General features: G+C 40.7%; 1 protein-coding gene across 1 annotated transcript in view; it reads left to right on the top strand.

Moving 5' to 3' along the window:
- The window catches only part of LOC310888612 (excitatory amino acid transporter 1-like), a gene marked incomplete at both ends in the record, with an annotated part of 44,478 nt that overhangs the window by 15,243 nt on the left and 5,746 nt on the right, over nt 1–23,489 (top strand). The window contains 2 exons of the mRNA XM_083815487.1: nt 18,396–18,600; nt 19,513–19,555. Coding sequence (XP_083671613.1) covers nt 18,396–18,600; nt 19,513–19,555 — 248 coding nt within the window. The remainder of the gene's footprint in view (nt 1–18,395; nt 18,601–19,512; nt 19,556–23,489) is intronic.

The following is a 23,489-nucleotide window of genomic DNA, read 5'->3' on the forward strand; positions in this document are numbered from 1 at the left end:
GTCTAAAATTTAGAGAGAGATATCTAGGAGGTCTAGCAGGACTGGTGCCACAGACAGGGGTTTGGCTACTTAGACCATGGGATTCGCTTTGTGAAACCTGGTCTGCTGGTGGCTGATGGGGTCCACCTGTCAGAGAAGGGGAAGAGCATCTTTGGTCATAGGCTTGCCAAGCTGATGAAGAACGCTTCAAACTAGAGTTGCTGGAGGAGGGGAACCTCAATCCATCCCACTCCTCCCAGTTTGATTCCAGTGTCAGTGACAGATGCCCAGAGCCTGGAGGAGGATCACAAGTCAGCAGAAGAGAACCTTAGGAGCAGCACAAAGGAAGTCCAGCCACTCCAAAACACACAAAACACACACAAAGGATACAGGCTCTTCAGGAGGGACAGGGGAGGGACAGGCAGGGGAGGTGAGGAGGGGGCATCGCCCTCTATGTCAATGAGCAGCTGGAGTGCATGGAGCTCTGCCTGGGGATGGGTGAGGAGCTGACAGAGAGCTTACGGGTCAGGATTACAGGGAGGGCAGGGACAGGGGACATTATAGTGAGAGTGGGCTACAGGCCACTTGATCAGGAAGACCAAGCAGATGAGGCCCTCTACAGACAGATAGGAGCAGCCTCATGTTCGCAAGCCCTGGTTCTCATGGGGGACTACAACCACCCCGATGTCTGTTGGAGGGACAGCACAGCAGGACATAGGCAATCCAGGAGGTTCCTGAAATGAGTTGATGATAACTTCCTTCTCCAAGTGACAGAGAAGCCAATGAAGAGAGGTGCTATCCTGAAACTCATTCTCACCAATAAGGAGGGGCTGGTGGAGGATGTGAAATTCAACAGAAGCCTTGGCTGCAGTACTGTATCATGAAACGGTGCAGTTTTGGATTCAGAGGGCAGTGAGGAGGGAGTACAGCAAGCTCACTACCCTGGACTTTTAAACTAAAAGAGGGTAGATTTAGTTTAGATATAAGGAAGAAATTCTTCACTCAGAGAGTGGTGAGGTACTAGAACAGGTTGCCCAGAGAAGCTGTAGATGCCCCATCCCTGGAAGTGTTCAAAGCCAGGTTGGACGGGGCTTTGAGCAACCTGGTCTAGTGGAAGGTGTCCCTGCCCACGGCAGGGGGGTTGGAATTTGATGATCTTTAAAGGTCCCTTCCAACCCAAACCATTCTATGATTCTATATATCTCTATCTGTGTGCAAAATGACATAGGATTTGGGGTGTGGGATTATACCAATTTGTAATTTGTCACAGCTCTATGTTGGAGGCATCACCATCTCACTCAAAATGTGATCCAGTATTGCTGGCCAGCCAATTCTTGGCTTCTTCAGTAAAACTTCCAATAATAGAGACTGCTGCAGGGATAGTGTCTTTTATTTGAATGATTGCCCACTAGGATCTGAAACTGGTTAAATTCATGCAGCAGCCTTCATTTGGAAAGAGGTTTTGCCCAGTTAGATGTGACTCAACTAAGATTTGAACTAATGGCAATGGGTTTCTAATGCATATGGTAACAACCTGGCCATAGGATTTCTGCTTGTAATTTTAATTTTAGCACAATTTTTAAAACCCTGAGACGTCATCTTTCTTTGCTAATTCAGCAATATCAAGGCAATTTGGAAAAGAACAGTGTGACATTGCCTTTAGATGTTAACAAGACTTGATTTTTTGGAGTAATCTGAATTTACTGTAGCAACTTCCCAGTCACGAAAAAATCCTATGTTTTTTTTTGTTGTTGCAGTAGCTACTATTTATCCTTGTACCAGGTTTGTCAATAATCAAAGCTACACTGCCTTATTTTTAAGAAATCTTGCCAGTGACAAAGCACTTATTGGTGCGTTTGTGTCCAACTTAAAAGTGATAAATTTTCAATTTGATTTTAAGCTAACAGTTTATTCATTTGCTGCTTTTTTATCCATTGATCTTCCAAAGAATTTATCTGAGCTGCTGATAGAGCTGTTGCTTTACTTTTTGTCTGAGTTACACACACCCTGCTGATGTTTACGTATTCTTGTAATCCTTTTAGTTTATTACATTTATTCTCATTTGCCAGGCACTTTTTCACTTTAAACTTTTTTTGGAACAGCATGTATGCTTCCATTGGCTGTTCTTGATTGATTCTCACTTTGTTCCCTGACATTTTTCCTCTCACGTCTCAAGTATAATTTTAATTTCCACCAAGTCGTAGTGCTATCTGCATTCACTTGAAGCAACATAAATTAATTTGGCAATTAATTTGGCAGCCAGGAGGGCCAACTGCATCCTGGGATGCATCAAGCACGGCATCGCTAGTCGGTCGAGGGAAGTGATTGTCCCACTCCACTCTGCGCTGGTGCGGCCTCACCTCGAGTTCTGCGTGCAGTTCTGGGCACCACAGTACAAAAATGACATTAAACTGTTGGAGAGTGTCCAGAGGAGGGCGACGAAGATGGTGAAGGGCCTAGAGGGGAAGACATATGAGGAGCGGCTGAGGTCACTTGGCCTGTTCAGCCTGGAGAAGAGGAGGCTGAGGGGGGATCTCATCGCAGTCTACAACTTCCTCGCGAAGGGGAGTGGAGAGGCAGGTGACCTATTCTCCGTTATCACCAGTGACAGGACCCGCGGGGACGGTGTTAGCTGAGGCAGGGGAGGTTTAGGCTAGACATCAGGAAGAGGTTCTTCACCGAGAGGGTGGTTGCACACTGGAACAGGCTCCCCAGGGAAGTAGTCACTGCAGCAAGCCTGTCTGAATTTAAGAAGAGATTGGACTGTGCACTTAGTCACATGGTCTAAATTTTTGGGCAGACCTGTGCGATGCCAGGAGTTGGACTTGATGACCCTTATGGGTCCCTTCCAACTCGGGATATTCTATGATTCTATGATTCTATAATTTGAATGGAGCTCCACGCTGCTGTTGCTATCCTGTTCCTCATACTGATATAGATAACTAAGATATTTTTATCTATAACAGTGAAGTCAGCCATTTAGATGTAATGTCCTCTCAATTTGGGGAAGTTTGACCCAAAGGACATCACCACAAATACTATAGTGACTTTGGTTCAGCACCTAGTATAGTGGGTCCTCAGTCTCTCAGATATTTTGGGTACAAATAATATGCAGTACTAGATAATATTATCTGTCCATGCCAAAAGGAAATACATGAAATTGGTCCTTACCATCTCTTTCATGTCTCTAAGTCACTATTTGCATTAGGAATTCCAGAACAGTAACTACTTTGACAATTTTGAGTATATATACTTTGAGTATACTTTGAGTATTTTTAGATTCACTTTTTTCAAAGAATCACATTAACATGGATTTGATAAGAAAAATTCTGCATATACAATTTTATATATCATCAAAACTGAATTATCTATTAATAATGAATCTAGAAGGAATGTGAGACTTCCTTTATCAAGTATAGCAGTGTCTGTTTAAAGAGTATGGGATCTGATGCAGACATCATTAGAAAAAAAATGTATAGAAATTTTCAAATTTATGAATTAGCAGCCATTTTTTAAATGCCACTTATAATCCATCAGTTAATATCTTAATAATAAATAAGAACATTCTAGTTCATAAGACCATGAGCATTTTTTTTCACAGACCATAGGAGTAATTCATGATTTAATTACACCCTAACTCCACCCCAAGAACTTAATGGGTAACAACCAGATGAACGTTAGGAAAAACTTATTTCTTATTTGTGAATTTAAGGTCCTCTGGTAATATGCCATCTGAATACTAAAGAGTCATTGTTTTTGCTGCAACTAGTCTATTAGATTTTAAATTGCCATTATACTTGTGGTATTTTTTCATAGTTCTGTAATGATGTTAAGGCTGTTCTGAGAACTCATTACAAAAGTGTGGAATTGGAGTTTCATGTGAATGTGCTTTTGTTTTCCTTCTCTCCTTTGTTTCAGAGACTTCTTGAACTCTGGGTCACTGATTCAGTTACAGCCTTGCAACATCATAGCAGTACATTTTTTTGCTTTGTCTTTCTCCTACAGACTTGTAGGAGGTAATGGAAAGAAGTTAAGACTTCCTCTGTAATGCCTGACAGTAGCAGTCGGTACTTTTTAATAATATTATTCAACTCTTTTCCAGGACCTAATGGTGCTAAGTAGGGCTGAAAAAAAGGTTTTGACTTCCACAATTCACGCATTATACAGTTGTCATCTGGGCATCATCTGCTTGCAGGCAGGACTGAGGATATGAATTTCTATGAGAGGTCTGATGTACCAAAGAAAATATCAGCTGATTTAAAACTAAACAGATGAAAGAGGTTTTTGTTGTTGTTGTTGTTGTTGTTGTTCAGATTATTTTTATTTTTGGACTGTGAAGTTCTGCAGAACAGAAAAGCAGCCTATTCACTTTTTAATGACCTATTAAACATCTTATCTTGAATTTGAAAGGTTTATTTTCTTTATGGATGCAGATCCTTTGCACAACTTCATGAACCATGAGACAGACATTAGCAGGCTTAGTAAGCTAATATTCTTTAGCTTTGTTTTCAGAGTTTCAGGAGTTAAGCTGTACTGCAATTGTAAATACTGGACAAGGCTGATTTTCAGTGCAAGAATGCATTCATTAGTGAAATAGCCATTCCTGGCTATTCTTGAACTCTTGACCAAAAACTATTTTTTCTCTAGCTCTGAAAAGGAACTATATTCACTGAAGAATCTCTGATATTATCAAAGTATTCAAATCTAAATTATAAGTGGGTGATGAAATGTCAGAATAAAGTATTTAGCTTTGTATACAAGTAGAGAGATGTTTATGGAGGGAAGAAACAGTATCAGCATGCTAATTCTAGTGCAAATATTGAAATTCCAGTACTATACTGTACTTTTCTTTTTCTAATAAACGAGCAGTGAAGAGCTAGTGGCATAATTGCCTGAGGATGAAAAGGTGTAATTACCTGAAAAAACGTGAATTCTATTTAATTATATAATTATTAAAAACCCAAGCCTGATCCTGAAAACATGCTTAACTGAGGCAGAATTGATAAGAGCAGAATCTATTTTTGAGCTTTTCTTCAAATCCAGAGAACTTAATTTGCTTAGATATTTGTCTTCCAGAGATGATGGATCTTTAAGAATATCATTAAGATCCAGATGCTTCTGATGGCGTGAGAGTTGAATGCTCTAGTGTTTTATTTATTCCCATGTTTCCTACTCAGTATTAGAACTGAATTGCTATTCAATTGTTTAAAACCGTAAAGAGTTTGATCTTTTCACTTCCCAAATTGTATGGCCCCATAAAAAATGGTCTTTTTTTTTTTTGCACAAGTCTTTCTGTGTCCTAATAGTTTTTACTTCTCTTTGAAGATCATTGGTATAGCTGGTTTTGATAGACTCCCGCAGAGAGAAAGGTCCCTTCAGTAAAAGGTCTATAGAAGGAGTACGTGGGACATTTGTATTTGGTGGACTGAGGAACCAAGATTTAAGAGCTTACCATTCCAGCTGCTTTTCTTGACAATTTGCTACATATAACTGTCTTCACAATAGCTGGAACTGAGTTTGTAACATAAAAAACTGCCCTGTTCTGCTGTCCTGGTTTCAGCTAGCTTAGAGTTAATTTTCCTCCTAGTAGCTGGTATGGTGCTGTGTTTTGGATTAGGATGAGAATAATGTTGATAACACGCTGATGTTTTAATTGTTGCAGAGCAGTGCTTACACCAAGCCAAGGACTTTTCAGCTTCTCGCTCTATCCTGCCAGCGAGCAGGCTAGCAGGAGCTGGGAGGGGACAGACCCAGGACAGCTGACCCAAACTGGCCAAAGGGGTATTCCATACCATCTGACATCATGCTAAACAATATATGGGGGTGGCTAGCCGGGGTGGGGGGGCCGGCTGCTCGGGGATAGGCTGGGCATCGGTCAGCGGGTGGTGAGCAATTGCATTGTGCATCACTTGTTCCGTACACCTTATTATTAGTAGTACTATTATCATTATTGTTGTTGTTATTATTATTATTATTATTTTTGTCCTGTCTTAATAAACTGTCTTTATCTCAACTCACAGGCTTCACTTTCCCGTTTCTCTCCCCCATCCCAGAGAGGGAGGGGGGAGGGTGAGCGAACGGCTGTGTGGTGTTTAGCTGCCAGCCGGGTTAAACCACAACATCTGCTAAGTGTGCAAACCTCTGAGGAATCTGTGTTTGCACTGACTGTACATGTCTCTCTTTTAGATGGCAGTGCTATGCTTTACAGGGATGAACTCTTGGTCTAGATGAGAAAAGCTAAATATACCACCACTGTTGACCTGGGAAGCACTGAGACAGGCCACTTGAGAAGGGCCAGACTTGAGAACAATCAGTGGCCTGTAGGAATTTCTTTCTCCCCATTTCTAGAATTCAGATGGCACTTTCTATTTTCCAGAGACAGAGAAATGGAGCTTTTAGGTGAATGTAATTGATTTTGCTGTGGTATGTATCAATGACATCACTGTGCTCAGTCAAACCTGGGAAGATCAAGTCCTATAGAGAATCAGAGAAAAAAAGGCCTTGTGTAAATGGGGAAAAGTGTCATCGGAGTGGCCCAAGTAAAATATCTGACACAATACATAGATGTGACAGAGTATGCCCAGACCTAGACAAAACCAACACTTCCAAGAATAAACCATCACCAAAACCAAACCAAACCAAAACAGTGATTTCTGGGACTGGTAGGATGTTGTAATCTGCATCAAAACTTCTGCATCAAACTTCAACAGAATAACAGCTCCCTGGACTGACGTGCATGAAGAAAACCAGATCAGACTGTGTGAGCTTGAAAAAGTTCACATTGAGACACTTTTCCACACAATTAAAACAGACTGGCAATTTGTGGTGTAATTGCCTAAAGTAACTAGGAAAATAAAACTAATATGCACATTTTAAAGAAAATGTACAGCATTGAAGAGGCTTTCAGGGTAGGGCGTAGCTGCATTACCTGAGCGTTTCCTAGGCTTCCAACCTTAGATGCTATTGTGCTGGGGGAACCTGGTGTGCTGACTCTAAGGAACAGTACGGAGGGTAGAGTGGAGTGGAGACACCACGGCTAGGCTCTGTGACCAGGTGGGGACTCGATTGTTCTTGTGCACACCGAGACCGATAAGCCGCACTTTTTGCTACCCTGAGCCAACGACCTGTCATGTTTTGACGAATGCTGTACTCTAGTGCACTTTTGCTCATTATAATATCATTATAATACCAAAACACACCTCCATCCCAAAAGCTACCCGCCTCCAAGGTGTGACCACCCCTCACTGAGCATGCGCTCTGAATTTCTCGGAGCCTATTCCTTTAAACGGAGACAGGAAAACTTTTCACCAATCACAACTAAGATATGCTTGACTAGAGTCACTCAAGCTCCACCTAAAAGATAGAAAATAATATAAATTGGCCTAAGAGAGAGGGGATGTTGGGGAAGATACCATCGTCAGGGAAGATACCATTGTCAGGGAAGATACCATCACGAGGGAATACACCATCCCGAGGACCTCCTGACCCCAGGGATCAGTCGACGGGCTGAGCCTCTCTTCCCCCCCCCCCATTGGGACACCTTTGGGTGAGATTTGAACACTTGGTTATACTGTGTGTCTCCGCGGAAACTTAGAAATCTCTATAGAGTCTTTGTGCCTTTTAACGTGTTAATTTCCAGGCTGCGCACCTGTGTATTTCATGCATGCGAGCTTACTTTTGCAGACAGAAAATTATCGCCGGCAATCCAAAGAACCTGTGTACCTGTTGCTGTAATAAATTGCACTTAACTGCATTGTTCCTAGCCGTGATAGTTCTCATTGAACGCGACTAGAGTAAGGGCATGATACGTTATTGGTGAATCTGTGATTGTGATAGTTCAGTACCCTGAATCCGACTGGATCCGTAACCGTTAATCGGCTACACCCCTTAACGTGACACAATTCTGTAAGGAGACTGCATGTTTCAGCAAACATTTTGCTATGTTCATGACTGCCCCAGGCACTCATCTGGAGACAACATTGCAACAGAGGAATAAGGAAAAGGTATTGCACCCTGCATCACATATTTGCTAAAAGTTATCAGTTATGAAAAGGATTGTGTCACATTGACACAACTGGAAAGCAATTCCTAGTAACCAGGCAAGCTCTTAAATACTTAAAGTGATATCTTCTGAGAGAATCTTCATTCCATACACAGCAGTACTGTTTATGTTTTGTTGCATTCATTTCTTAAAGTCTGAACTGGAGGATAGAGAATACATTCAGAAACAGCCAGGAAAAAAAAAGTAAAGAAAAATTATGCACTAACAGGAGTGTCTGGATAAAAGGAATTGTAGTGGATGCAGGATCTGCTTCATGACTGTAAAATGCAGCTCAAACCTCAGATGTTGATGATTCTTATTTATATCTGTAGACTCAACACATCTTTCCCCAGTTAGAGATTTCTGTCCTGAGTGTCTGTTTTCTCATCATCATCTTCCATCACCAGTGAATGGTGATGAATGATGAACAGATTGCTGAGCAGCCTTCTTCCTCTTCCAGACAATCAAATATTTTACTGGAACCCAGACCCAAAGCTTAAGCCTTGTAGTTCCTGTGGTACACAGTGACTTTCCTTGTTCATCACTGCTCAAAACTCAGGTGGGGTATCCAGAAATGCTATCAAAAGACAAGTGTTCAAAAAACATTTGTAAGACTGTAGAGAATAAAGACCAGCATAGAATATGCATAGGATTTGTGCCTAAACCACAAAAGATGAAGAAAACAGATATTCATATAATCCCATTATCCTTTCATTATGAAAAGATGGTGAAAGGTAGGCAAAAACCCTCTATTTTCTCCCAAGCAGATGTTACTACATGCCTGGTAACATACACATCAGAAAATAGAATCTCATAGAGAAAACAGAATACCTGCTTGAACAACAAGCAATAATGGTTAGTCCCAAGTCAAATGTGAGTAAAAAACTCTGAATGGTATTCTTCCCAGTTTCTTTAGTTAAAGTACCAAACCAGACTACAGAGAAAAGTGACTGAGTTGATGTCACCATTTATAAGTTATTTTCCTTGCGAGAGTCTGTGGACAAGCTATGACCTAGTTGTCATCACTGAAACATGGTGGGACCACTCCCACGACTGGAGCGCTGCAATGGATGGCTATAAGCTCTTCAGAAGGGACAGCCAAGAAAGGAGGGGCAGTGGCATGGCTCTCTATATTAAAGAGTGTTTTGAGGTTGTTGAGCTCAGGGCTGGGAATGATAAGGTAGAGAGATCCTGTGGATAAGGATCATGGGGAAGGCCAGCAAGGTGGACATCCTGGTGGGGGTCTGTTATAGACCACCAAACCAGGATGAAGAGACAGATGAGGCATTCTATAAGCAGCTGGCGCAAGTCGCACAATCACCATCACTTATTCTCATGGGGAACTTTAAATTCCTGGACATATGCAGTAAATACAATAGAGTCCAGAGGAAGCAGTCTAGGAGGTTCCTGGAGTGCGTGGAAGATAAAAGGTGAGCTTCCTGACTCAGCTGGTTAGTGAATTGACCCGGGGGGGGTGGGGGACACACGACACCGCTAGACATGCTGTTCACGAACAGAGAAGGACTGGTGGGAGATGTGGTGGTCGGGAGCTGTCTTGGGCAGAGTGACCATGAAATGGCATAGTTCTCTATTCTTAGTGAAGTCCGGGGGCGGGGGGCAGTAAAACTGCTACCTTGGACTTCTGGAGGGCAGACTTTGAACTGTTCAGGATACTGGTAGGGAGGGTCTCTTGGGAGTCAGTCCTAAAGGGCAGAGGGGTCCAGAAAGGCTAGATGCTCCTCAAGAAGGAAGTCTTAAAGGCACAGAAGCAAGCTGTCCCCATGTTCCTTAAGATGAGCCAGTGGGGAAGAAGACCGGCGTGGATGAACAGGGAACTTTTGCTGAGTGTCCAAGAGTAAAAGAGAGTTTATGTCTGGTGGGAGAAGGGACAGGCAACTTGGGGAGAGTACAAGGACTTTGTCAGCATATGCAGAGAGAAAATCAGGAAGGCCAAAGCCCAGTACGAGCTCAACCTGGCCACTAGGTTAAGGATAACAAAAAACATTTTTATAAATATATTAACGACAAGAGGAGGGCCAAGAAGAATCTCCATCCTTTACTGGACGCAGGGGGGAACATGGCAAGGGATGGGGTTGGACTACAAAGCCATGAGGCATGTCTGGTCCTTCAGGAGCCCCTCTTAGCCACTTAATTGTCTCTTTAAATTGCATTACTGTATCCCAGCTATGAGTTTCATTAGTCAGTTTGGCTTTATCACAGTCACATAACTTTGGATCAAACATAATAATTTTCCTGTGAGATATTTATCAAATCTTCTCAATGGACCATGAAAAATATTAAAACATATAATTTCATTATATAAATTTCCATATTCATATAAATTAAATGGATTTGGGGGCAGCTTGCCCCACTGGTTCATACAGAAAGGCGTACAGAGCTATATTTCAGACTTGTATTTTCTGTGACTTCAGGAAGTCATTAGCTGTATTAATTTAACATTAAGTGACTTATGTCTATAGGTCTTTGAAAATGTTATTTATCTTTTTTTTCTTTGGAATTTTATTCTCTTACTGCTAATGATACTAAAAGAAATAATACAGAGTTTGGACTAATTTGGGGCTTGATCTTATGAAGGACTCAATTGTCAAAGCTTTAAAAAATATTTGACTTGTCTGGGAATGCTCAGCAGCTATCAGAATAAAGCTTTAGAGTTTAATCTTGTTAAACTCAGGCATTACTGCCGCTGTCTTTACTTAACTCATCCTTTTCCTTAGAATTTTTCTGTCAGGATATTTTGCCATGACCTTGCACAGTGCTATTCATTTCTAGAAATCCTCATCAACATACACAAAAGAGATTGTTCTCATGGTCTCATACAGAGAGTTTACTCATCTCACAGTGCTTAGTGGATGTAGGGGATTGGAAGTAGCCTATTTAAGACTGTTTCATTAGGAGAATGAAAGACAACCTAAAAGAAAAAAAAAATAGGGCAACACTCCCTGAATCAACAAATGTCATTATTGCTGTTCCACCATAGGAGTCTTTAACAAGCAACTGCCATTTCCTAATGAAAAGACTGTAAAAAATAAACAGGAAAACAATTATCAGCAAAAAGATGTTCTGTTCATGATGTTTTGTTTTTAAAAACTGAGTCTGAAACATCTAAAGGAAATTTATACAAAAATCTACATTAGCAAGGAAGTGCTATCAATTCATTTCTAAGATGGTGAATAACGAAAAAATTCATAATGAACTTAGAAAGCCTCCATTTTTATTTGCAGTAGTGAGGACCACACTGCACAGTTTGCTCTACACACTCATTCAGAATTGGTTCATCATTTTATATAGTAATAAACTTCATCACTACGCATCAAAAGTAATTTTAAAGTAACCAAAAGTTAAAATATTTTGGGCAAAATGTTAGATTCTCTTATTTCAAACACGAGAATTTTAGTACAGGAAAGCAAACACATAATCTTATTTTTTCTAAAAGTTCATAGAATCATAGAATATCCTGAGTTGGAAGGAACCTACAAGGATCATTGAGTCCAACTCGTGCGTCCCCAAAGGACCATCCAAAAATCAGACAACATGTCTGAGGGCATTGTCCAATCGCTTCTTGAACTCTGGCAGGCTCAGTGCCATGACAACTTCCCTGGGGAGCCTGTTCCAGTGCATAACCACTGTCTCAGTGAAGAACCTTTTCCTGATATCCAGCCTGAATCTCCCCGTCACATCTTCATGCTGTTCCCTCAGGTCCTATTGCTGGTCAACAGAGAAGAGATCAGTGCCTAGCCCTTCGCTCCCCTCATGAGAAAGCTGTAGGCCGCAATGAGGTCTCCCCTCAGTCTCCTCTTCTGTAGGCTGAAAGTTTGTAAAGAACAGCAAAAAGCTTACAGAAACCATGACTTTTCATGTGAAAAGTAATAGCTCAGCATTTTATTTTCTTTCGAACTGAAGTTATACACATGAATATATATGTACACTCACATACACACCCTGCCCCCCGACCAAAAACAGCATCTTGCTTGCTCTGACAAATGAGCAAATCACTGAAAGTTTTAGGATCAGTCCTAACTAGTGACTGTTCTAGAAAAAACAAAGAAAAGGAATCTTGCTAACTACCTACTTCTTCAGTGGCGTACTACTACTGTTGGAACTGACTAACGAGGATAAGGAAAAGGCTGAGGTTCTCAATGCCTTCTTTACATCTGTCTTTACTAGCCAGACCACTTATCCTCGGGGTACACAGCCTCCTGACCAGGAAGTCTGGGACGGGGAGTAGAAGAAACCCCTCACAGCTCAGGTGGAAACAGTTAGAGACCTGCTGCTCCACCTGGACTGTCACAAGTCCATGGGGCCAGATGGGATCCACCCAAGGGTGCTGAGAGAGTTGGCAGATGTGATTGCTGGGCCGCTTTCCATCATCTATCAGTGGTCATGGTCATCCAGAGAGGTCCGAGATGACTGGAGACTTGCTAATGTGACATCCATCTATAAGAAGGGTCATAAGGAGGACCCAGGGAACTACAGGCCTGTCAGCCTGACCTCAGTGCCAGGAAAGGTGATGGAACAGGTCATCCTGAATGCAATCACACAGCATCTGCGGGACAACCGGAGGATCAGGCCCAGTCAGCAAGGGTTCATGAAAGGCAAGTCCTGCCTGACCAACCTCATCTCCTTCTATGACAGGGTGACCCGCCTGGTGGATGAGGGAAAGGCTGTTGTTGTAGTCTACCTAGACTTCAGCAAGGCCTTTGACACGGTCTCCCACAGTATTCTTCTGGACAAGCTGTCAGCCCATGGCTTGGACAGCTACACTCTTGGCTGTGTTAAAAACTGTCTGGACAGCCAGGCCCTGAGAGTGGTGGTGAACGGAGTAAAATCTAGCTGGTGACGGGTCACGAGTGGTGTTCCCCAGGGGTCGGTGTTGGGGCCCATCCTCTTTAATATCTTTATTGATGATTTGGATGAGGGAATTGAGTGCACCCTCAGTAAGTCTGCAGACGACACCAAGTTGGGGGGAAGTGTCTAGCTGTCGGAGGGTAGGAAGAACCTGCAGAGGGACCTGGACAGGTTGGGTCAATGGGCAGAGGCCAATGGGATGAGGTTCAACATGGCTAAGTGCCGGGTCCTGCACTTTGGCCACAACAACCCCATGCAGTGCTACAAGCTTGGGGCAGAGTGGCTGGAAAGCTGTGCAGAAGAAAAGGATCTGGGGGTGCTGATTGATGCTCGCCTGAACATGAGCCAGCAGTGTGCCTAGGTGGCCAAGAAGGCCAATGGCATCCTGGCTTGTCTCTGGAATAGTATAACAAGCAGGACCAGGGAGGTGATCGTCCCCTTGTACTCTGCTCTGGTGAGACCACACCTTGAGTACTGTGTTCAGTTTTGGGCCCCTCACTACAAGAAGGACATCAAGGCCCTGAAGCGTGTCCAGAGAAGGGCTATGAAGCTGGTGAAGGGCCTGGAACACAAGTCCTATGAGGAGCGTCTGAGGGAGCTGGGGTTGTTGAGTCTGGAGAAGAAGAGGCTCAGGGGAAACCTTATTGCTCTCTCCAACTGCTGGAAAGGAAGTTGTGGGGAGCTGGGGGTCGGCCTCTTCTCACAGATAACCAGTGATAGGACTAGAGGGAAATAGAGGACTAGAGGGAATGGCCTCAAGTTGCACCAGGGGAGGTTTAGGTTGGAAATTAGGAGACAAGGGCTATGAAGCTGGTGAAAGGTCCGGAACACAAGTCTTATGAGGAGCGTCTGAGGGAACTGGGGTTGATTCTATGATTCTATTTGAGTTCAATGAGTGTAAAGAAAAACATCCCATTCAAAAACTTAGTTTTGGGCCCAGATTCAGCAAACCATATTAGTTAGTGATTAACATTAAGGACAAATTTAAGTTCAAGAATGCTTTGCTGACAGGATTTATATGCAGAAATAGGGCCTCAGTTATACCAGCTGGTGACCAGTTATCTTTGTGGTAAATATGTATATTCTTTCTTTCCAAACAAAACAAAACTAAACAAAAAACAGGCAGAAACTCTTAGGTACTGTAACAGGAGAAGTAGGTATGTGCTTAAACTCAAATCTCAGACAAATAGCTCATAACTTATGACTTCAGGACGTTTAGCTTTTCTTCAAGAAATCATAGAATCATAGACTATCCCAAGTTGGAAGGGACCCACAAGGATCATCGAGTGAAACTCTTGGGTCCCCAAAGGACCACCCAAAAAATTAGACCATGTGTCTGAGAGCATTGTCCAAATGCTTCTTGAACTCCAGCAGGCTTTTGATGCGATTGTTCCAATTATAGGGAGAAAGTGTTCTGAAATCGTAGGACTATTTAGCATAGGCTCTGCTTTTTGGCTTTTAAAATAATTCCTTAGAATTTTTTTGATCAAGCATCTCCAAAGTTACTGGCTTAAATATTATCTAAAGTATGCTCAGTATATTTTATCTTTGATCTTCCTGAGGAGTACAGTATCAGCACTTTGTTTTAGTGTGCCCTAGTATAATCCAGGATTACAAACAGACTATGTACAACATGCTTACAGTGTAGAGAAAATACCAATAGAAGCAACTCCAGATTTATAAATTCTAAAATTCTGTATAATTTAGAATCATAAGTACAACAAAAGTAAAAAAAAAAAACCAGTAATAGTATAGTCAAGAAAATTGCTACATGATCAGTTCATGCTAATTTGAAGAACCATGATTAAGTTAGGTGAACAATCATAGCAATCAGATTAACAATTCAGAATTTAACAAATTGGCCTAACTAGATTTTTTTCTTTTTCCCTCCATCTTTTCTCTCTCTTTCTCCTTCTCTTGCAATTATCCTATTTACTTGCTTGCTTCCTTTCCTGCATCCTAAAATACTTTCATTTCTTCTTTAACATTGTTGAAGAACAATGTGGTGCTTTGCTTTTTGTCCTGACATTGGAGAACTCCTCATCATATCTTTATTTCACTTGTAGTGTGACTGATTCCTCATTTATTTCTCAAGATAGGAAAAGAGTGAATGAAAGGAGAGGATGGGCAGGGTTTGGGGCTCTTTTGCAGTCTTACAGACTTACACCTGCCCCCTCCCTCCCCATCAACCCTTCCTTACAAAACCATTCATGTTGTGTGCATTTACATGCTAGGAGGAATTACAGGAGCTCTGCTCAGGGTTCCCTTAACAACTTCGAGCTTAATAACTTAACAGCAAAGTTTCCCAGGCCCCTTGGGGAAGGGGAGGAAGGAGGAAGAGAAGCAGCAGCAAGATTGTAGAGATGTGGGAACCAGCAGCCATGGGGAGGAAAAAGCAGCAAGCATTATGAAAGGGGCATACACATCTCCTGTGGAACAATGGGAGTTTTTCTGGCTGACTATGAAAGGACACACTGAAGATACAATGGTCTGTGCTACACGAAAGCTTTAGAACAAAGTTTGTTGCTTCTCCATTAAGGACCCTTCCAGAAGCCCATTCAGCTCTAAGAAATCTTGTTAACATCTTGAAATATAAAGAAATAAAACCCCTTCATTTTCTCATGTTTTAAAAACAGATTTTAAATATTTTTTAGATAAGTCTTGTTGTTATGCTGGAATCCTTTGCAGCTTTGGTCCTGGAAAGTGCCAAGTGTCCCTCTTTCGGTTCCCATTAACTCCAGTGGGAGGGAAGGCTGCCAAGTAGCTCCCCTGTAAGGGCTCTCTGAGGTGAGAACTTGCTTCCTCATATAGCTTTCGTTCATATGTATGCCTGCCATCCTTTTGCTTTGAATGCTGTTGTGGTTTAACCCGGCCGGCAGCTAAACACCACACAGCCGTTCGCTCACCCTCCCCCCTCCCTCTCTGGGATGGGGGAGAGAAACGGGAAAGTGAAGCCGGTGAGTTGAGATAAAGACAGTTTATTAAGACAGGAATATAATAATAACAATAATAATAATAATAGTGTTAATGATAATAGTATTAATAATAATAATGTGTAAGAAAACAAGTGATGCACAATGCAATTGCTCACCACCCGCTGACCGATGCCCAGCCTATCCCCGAGCAGCCGGCCCCCCACCCCGGCCAGCCACCCCTATATATTGTTTAGCATGACGTCAGATGGTATGGAATACCCCTTTGGCCACTTTGGGTCAGCTGTCCTGGGTCTGTCCCCTCCCAGCTCCTGCTGCACCCCTAGCCTGCTCGCTGGCAGGACAGAGCGAGAAGCCGAAAAGTCCTTGGCCTGGTGTAAACATTGCTCTGCAACAATTAAAACATCAGCATGTTATCAGAGCTCTTCTCATCCTAATCCAAAACATAGCACCCTACCAGCTACTATGAGGAAAAATTAACTCTGTCCTAACTGGAACCAGGACAAATGCTTACATGCAATGAGCAGTTGGAGCCTAAGAAGAGAAGAATTGCTGTCCCCTACTTTCAAGCTGAGAAGTCATTTATATGATAAGCAAGAGCAGAAATTAGACTGAACAATGTAAAATAAGGGATTGTGTAGTCACAGAGTGAATAATAGAAAACCAAGCTGTAAAGCAGCTTACAAAGAAAAGAGCATGACTCTTGCTCCCTGGCATATCAGTTACACATGGTTCACCACTTGATCCCAGAATCAGTCCAAAAAAGAAAAAGGATTGCAAGCTCTAATCCTTCAACACGTCAGTCTTTAGTGGTAAAATATGCCCTACACTGACTCCTAATGATTTTTGGAGTGTAGGAGACTCTGGTATCAGCTGTGGAACACAAAGAAAGATCAAAATTGGTTAAAGCAGTAGGAACGTATGCATGTGACCCCACTAGACTGGTGGTGCTCAGCATCTGGTCCCGAATCAAATACCTGGCAAGGGCAGGGTACTGTAAACTGATTGATTTAACATCTGTGCATTTCCAAATTTTCTTACCAAACTATATAGGTTAAATTTGTCTTTTTGTGTTTAGGATGCAAACCAAGTTTAAAGCTGATTTTAGCTAAAATGAAAAAATATACAGCCCGTTGTCATTACTTTAGAAATAGCAAGTAAAAACATAAAAAAAAAAGCAATTTAAATATATAAAGACAAAGTTGACTGGACTAGTATGCATGCATTCATTTTTCACTTTTTAAAGTACACAAGCAGAGAAATGAAGGATCAAGGGCTTCAAATGTTTGATTTCCATTTTCAGTTTCTTACTGTCTGTAACACTTTTCTCTTTGCTCTAGTTTTGCCAGCCATGATTCCAGTTTTATGTTTCTGTATTATTTATATTCACACAGTCCTTTTGCCTTATTTTAAATGCTTTTTCCTCTGAGATAGGTAGTCTGAGATAGTCAGAGCAGAAGCTGGGCAACTTTCATTACATTCTATATGTTCAAAGACTGCACTTAGATAAATATGTGGGCAGTCAGCAAAAGTTTGGTTCAGACAGTGCCATATAGGGGTCCATAGGAAAAGATAATAAAACAGAGAGACCTTTTCATGACCTCTTTCTTCATTCTGCACTTTGAAAGCATTATTCCAACAAGAAACATTAGCATTGTTGTGGGACAGATGTATAGCCATCCAGATGAAGTATGGGGAAGTTACTGACTAGTTGAAATTTTAAGGAGAAGGTACAGAGGGAGAGGAACAGCAACTGCACCTCTTTGGAAAAAGAGCATTTCCATTTCTGACAGTCCTCATGAGACACTCCTAAGAGGTTCAGAACTCTTTCCCTGGAAGAACTGCACCTTCATTCAAAAACCACAGTGCAGCCCTGTTGGTTCAATCTGATGAATAAATACTTGAGCATATGCCATATTGAGCACCCTAGTATTCACATTAGATCAGGCACATTAAGACCAGCCAAGAATTAGGATTAATGTCACAAGTTTTGCAAAGCTTATAAAAGACTCTAAATGTTTATTCATACAATAGCAAGGATTTTCTGAAACAACCTAACAACATTTAATCTATTTTAAACTCCCATGGCTTGGGACAGAGGTAAACTCAGGTCATTCCATTAAGGATTGAAGAAAACTCTTCATACACATTAATTGTAGCATATATTACCAATGTCTCTTGGGCATACTCTGTTTTCTTGCTTACCATTACAAGTTAGGTGCAGCACATTTCTAAGGCACATTTTTCAAATTATGGTAACTACGCTAATCAAAAAACATGAACTGGCTCACTGGAATATAAGGAGTGCCACACTGCATCATACCAATATTCTTTGCTTTTAACAAGTGTTAACAGAAAGCTGTAACTCTTATAATAGAAAATGTAATAGACAGCATTAGGGCTGGAATGTGAAAACAGTGGCAGTACAAGCTGCAAAAGAGGGCCAGTTTACATTGGATAGCTTTAAATGTACTGGTCATCAAAACTCTTCCCACAAAACTATTTTCATCATGCTGAGTTTATAGTCTTTACTCACAACTGTATGACGTGAATTTCCTTGTGCTTAAATTTGCTAGGAATTGCTGCCCTGGATAGTAAAGCATCAGGGAAGATGGGAGTCCGAGCAGTAGTCTACTACATGAGTACTACGATCATTGCTGTGCTGATTGGTATAATCATTGTGGTCATCATCCACCCTGGGAAAGGTACAAAAGAAAACATGCACAGAGAAGGCAAAATTGTGCAAGTGACAGCAGCAGATGCCTTTCTTGATTTAATCAGGTATGGCTATGATATCACACATTTTCTGTACCAATGACAACAACAGTGTTTATATTCACATGAAAAGGATAGTGAAGAATTTTAGACAGTGACTGTATAAACTAGACAAATTTCTTTCAGCTATGTGATACCAATATCTCTAACCCCTACAACACTACAAAAGAATACATGGATTTATTTTTAAATCAGGCTGTCAGAAGGGAAGAAGCTGCTTTTAACATTCAAAGAAAGATTATTTCTTTCACACACAAAAGAAAGATTTCTGTTCTACTATCTGCATGGGTCTTTTCCCTTCCTTCCATAGCACAATCCTTATTACCAAATTCCTCCACTTTTACTTCCGGCTTTCAACATTTTTTTCACTTCACTTGAATTCTTGATTTAACTATTCATCTTAATTTTGAATTGTAGCTGCCAATCTAGGTGCATCTTCTCAGCTTTGTTAAATTGTATGGATGGGAAATAAATTCCAGGAACAGGCAAATAAAATGCTTGAAATAGAGGGGCACAGATATAGAAACCTGTTTTCTCCTTGCTCAGAGACTCTGTAATGCCTCTTTTGTAGAGCTAATATGTCATAGATGTATTCCAGGGAGTAGGAAAGCTGAGGTTTGGAACTCAGGAGCTTTTCCACAGGTAAAGCCACCAAAATTTTGTGTTCCACTAATCCATTTGGAGAAGCCAGAGATATGGAGAAAGGCCTCCAAGAGTCATGCTGCCAGAAAGGGGGACTTCAAAAAGACCCATGAAGAGGTTTGCATTCAGATTCCTCAAGATTTATTCAGTTAGGCTGCCTCTAATTCCCTCAGAAATATCACCATTCTGGAAAGCAGACAACCCCCCATATGTAACAAGTATACACAGACATATAATTATATGTCTGCGTTATTATTATATTATTCTCTTTCACAGAAATATGTTCCCTCCAAATCTAGCGGAAGCTTGCTTTAAACAGGTACAAACCTTATTTCCAACTAAAGCATATGATAAAGTAAGAAACTGAAATGCAATAGCATTTTTCTTTAGGAATGTCATATAGTTGTACTTAGAGCAGAAACAACTTTTGAGTGTCCTGCAAACTATCACCAAAACAACCCCCAAACAAATCTGTGCTTTGTTTTTATTCATATCATCTCAGTATTTGCTATGAGAAGGGAAGAAAACCCCCTTGGCACAGCAAATCAGTAAGTTTTTTCATAATGTCAAATTCATGAATCTACAGCAAGCTTCACTGAAGTCAGTACAGATTTTACTTTTCAAAAACAGCGTTATGTTAAATTGGGAGATACTGAGATATGCACCATGATATGTACAAAGACTGGAAGATGTTCAAGAATGTCGCATGGAAAATGTGCATAGGTTAAAAACCAAGGCAACGATTTTGTGGACATCAATAAGAGAATCAAACAAGGGGAGTTCCTGTCACCTATGGTAGGAATGCATAAGAATCCTCTTTCTATGTTGCTTCCTGAATTCCTCTCTCATTAGCCTGGTCTTAACCTAAACTATTCTACAGAGAAAATAACAGTAACTAGTTGAATTCCTCTTTTAAAAAGAAGACATTATAGATTCAGTGTGTGAGAAACAATCTGTAGCCAATAACTCAGGCTCAGGCAAGGATCTCAGTGAAGTAGCATTTTTATTTGCGATTGCAATGGCGGGCATCCTGCATGCAGGAGTGCACAGCAAAAGTATATCATAACCTGATATTCCCTATTACCCGACACTTGATTCCTCCCCTGTTTCCTCATTGGCTGAGTACTACAGGTTCACAAACTACTCGACACTTATTACTATACCACCTATGTACAATTTTATTTGACCAATCGTTAATTTTTCCTTTTCCTTTTTTTTTCCTTCTTCTCTCATGACTAGAGGGCCCGTGATTTTTGTTTTTTACTGATTTCATACTGCTCATCCTGTTTTTCTTAGCTATCCTCCTTATTTTGGGACAGTGGGACCTTCCCCTTATCTGCTTAACAAACTCCCCACTGCTATGCCACTGTCATGCCTGCACAATCACTTTTGAATATGCAAGGTTAGTGGAATTTTCCACTGCAAAAACGCAATTTTGTTTCTCACAAGTGAAACCTATAACGTGTATTGCCATAATCTGATTGGTTCATATTGAACCCACAATCTTGAACTGATATTATTTACCAGTTATTGCTGTACCAATAACAACAACAAAGCTGGAATGAGGAGGTCAAAAATCAAGAGGATAAAGTAGAAACTTTCAAAAGTCAGGCTGAGTTACAGCAAGAGTGAATTTAAAAGAAACAGTGACATTTTCTTTAGTTGCATAAACTATGACCAATAAAAAGCAGTGACTTTCTACATTAAAGATTTGTTCAAGGATAACGATAATCTAGACTCAGGTCCAAAACCAAGAAATAGTATCACTGTTTTCAGCAAGGATGATGATAAACTCAGGACAGTGATGCAAAAGGGCAATATGGAAATCAAAAAGTCTAATCTAAACTAGAAACAAAATATAAAGAAATTAATGTAATACATTCAGGAAATGACATCGTCTTCAAAATAAAGAGTTAGGGCTTAAAGTTACATATCTAGTTGCAAGTATTTTTAATAAATCTGTCAAATTGGGAAGTTATTATCTATAACTGCTGAAAGCAATCATACTGCCTTTAGAACTGCAATTTCAAAAAGATTTGGGAATTGATTTAAGCAGTTAATAACCCATTAGCCTGATCTCAGTTCTGCTGAAGGCTATAAGTACCTTGAAAGAAAGAGTAAAGACAGATTGAATATAAGTGGGAATTAGTATAATGTTTTTTAACTTTTATTACCTAAAAGGTGAAGTCCTGGAAAAAAAATTAAATTACAAGTGGTAGGAACAAGCTACCTCATCAGTTTTAAGATACTGCTTGAAAAATTAATTCAATAAAGTTTCCTACAGCAAACTGGAAACTCAGCTCAGTGACTAGCAGTCCTAAATCTATGTTGTTAATTAAAGATGTTCTGTAGGTTCTGTTTATATTACATATATCGTATTTCTCATGTGCTTCACAGCTTAAAGGCATGTCCTAAAAACAGATCAGTAAACAGGAAATGTTTAATGAAAGTTTTTTCTGACTTTCATCAGCAGATATTACTACTGAAGCACCAGTCATACTGATGGTATTACCTTTTCAATCAGGTACCAAAACCTTCATTTTTAGGCATAAGTTTTTTTGTTGTATCAGATTTGTTACACTAAATCATTTTAACAGGAGAAACAAGTATGTGTATAATTCATAGGTGTCCAGATTACTTTGTACATCTGACTCCATAACTTTCTTTTCAAAAGTTCACATCAGGTTTTTCATATGCTTCTTAAAAGACTTATGAAGAGTGATTATCCATTTGGCACTAATCAGGTTCTGTAACACCGTGTTTGCTGGCCCAAACAAAGAACACTCATAATGCTCCACACTCTAAGGCATAATACTAATCCAAAACTTTACACACATGGAAACCATCATTGGCATATACACTCCACATTTAAATCACATCTTTTGATATATTAGGTGCTCACATTCTGTCTTACAGCATCCTTAGGCAAGTTTCTTTCCTGACAGAGATCTGCATTGGAAGCCACTAGAAGGTTTTTTCTTTCTTTCTCACCATTACCAGCATACTGGTCCTCTAATGACTGTTAGGACTCACAGCAAGTTTTGGACTTGTCACTTTCCCCATCGATAACAAACACATGCCAAAGCAGCTCCACTAACACACAGGACTAACAATCATTTCCAGAGGTTTTATCTCAGAAGACCAAATATTACTCAAATTCTGTAACACTAAGACACAGAAAATCATACTTTCTTTAGAATAGTTCATTTTAGTGAAGTAAAGTTAGTTTTCTGGATGTGGAATATCTCTCCTGCGAAATGAAATGGAAGAGCCAATTGGAGAGAGTTAACCAAGATGGGGAGGGCTTCTAGATGGAGTTGGGAAAGCTTTTATGGGATTGCTGCTGGGAGAAGAACTAGGAAGGAAGACTGGCACCTCAGGACTCGTTTAGGAAAGATCTTGCTAAATTTTCTGCTGCTTCCCATTTGGTCTTCTGGTCCTTTGAATTCCCTTTCCTGTTCTTCTTTCACAAGAAGCCTGTGAGGCAAACAAAACTGCCTCCTCTTCCTCTTCCTCCTTCTTTGCACATTTTCTTCCCAGGAAACAGGAAGAATGGTGGAACAAAATGCCCCTTCGCCTCCAAAATAGTCCCTCCACTGTAGATCCCAGAAGCCCAGGAGAATGAGAGTCCACTGAAGAGCTAAGGAAATCCTTACATTCAAACCTTTCAGCTGAGAATCAGAAGAACCATTTCAAGCCTAGCTGGTGCTGTTCAGCGCCATGCACCAGGAAATTCTAGGGGACAAAGAGCAATCATTGCCTAGCAAGTCAAGTTACGAATAATAATCTGGAAAATGTCAGCCTTTGGCTTCACTCTATCTTTCACTAGTTACTCCGTGTCTCCCCATGAAAGACCGAAGTCCTGTTGGCACCCTGTCTCTATCAGTACCTCCTCCAATAAAATCAGTGGCAGACAGACACTGGAAACAGCAGACTGTTAAGCCAAATGGCATACTTTCTGGTGTTGGTTATTTCCATATGGCATATGTTGCTAACTTCACTATGCAAGGGGTTGTGATTTTTATCAGCAACAGAAGAATCTGAAAAGACTGACTGCAGATAAATATTCCACACTTATCTAAAATTAGATTACTTTGTTCAAAATCTTCATATTCCTATATTCACCCCCACTGTGGAGTTATGCAAAGAAATATTTGGATTTATCTTTCCACTCTGAAGTAAATATATTGTCTATTTCATAATGAGATAATTAAAATTCATTTTAAAGTTGCTCCTTAGCACTGTCTTGAAAC

Source organism: Anser anser, assembly GCF_964211835.1.
Source record: "Anser anser genome assembly, chromosome: W".
NCBI classification, from domain to species: Eukaryota; Metazoa; Chordata; class Aves; order Anseriformes; family Anatidae; genus Anser; species Anser anser.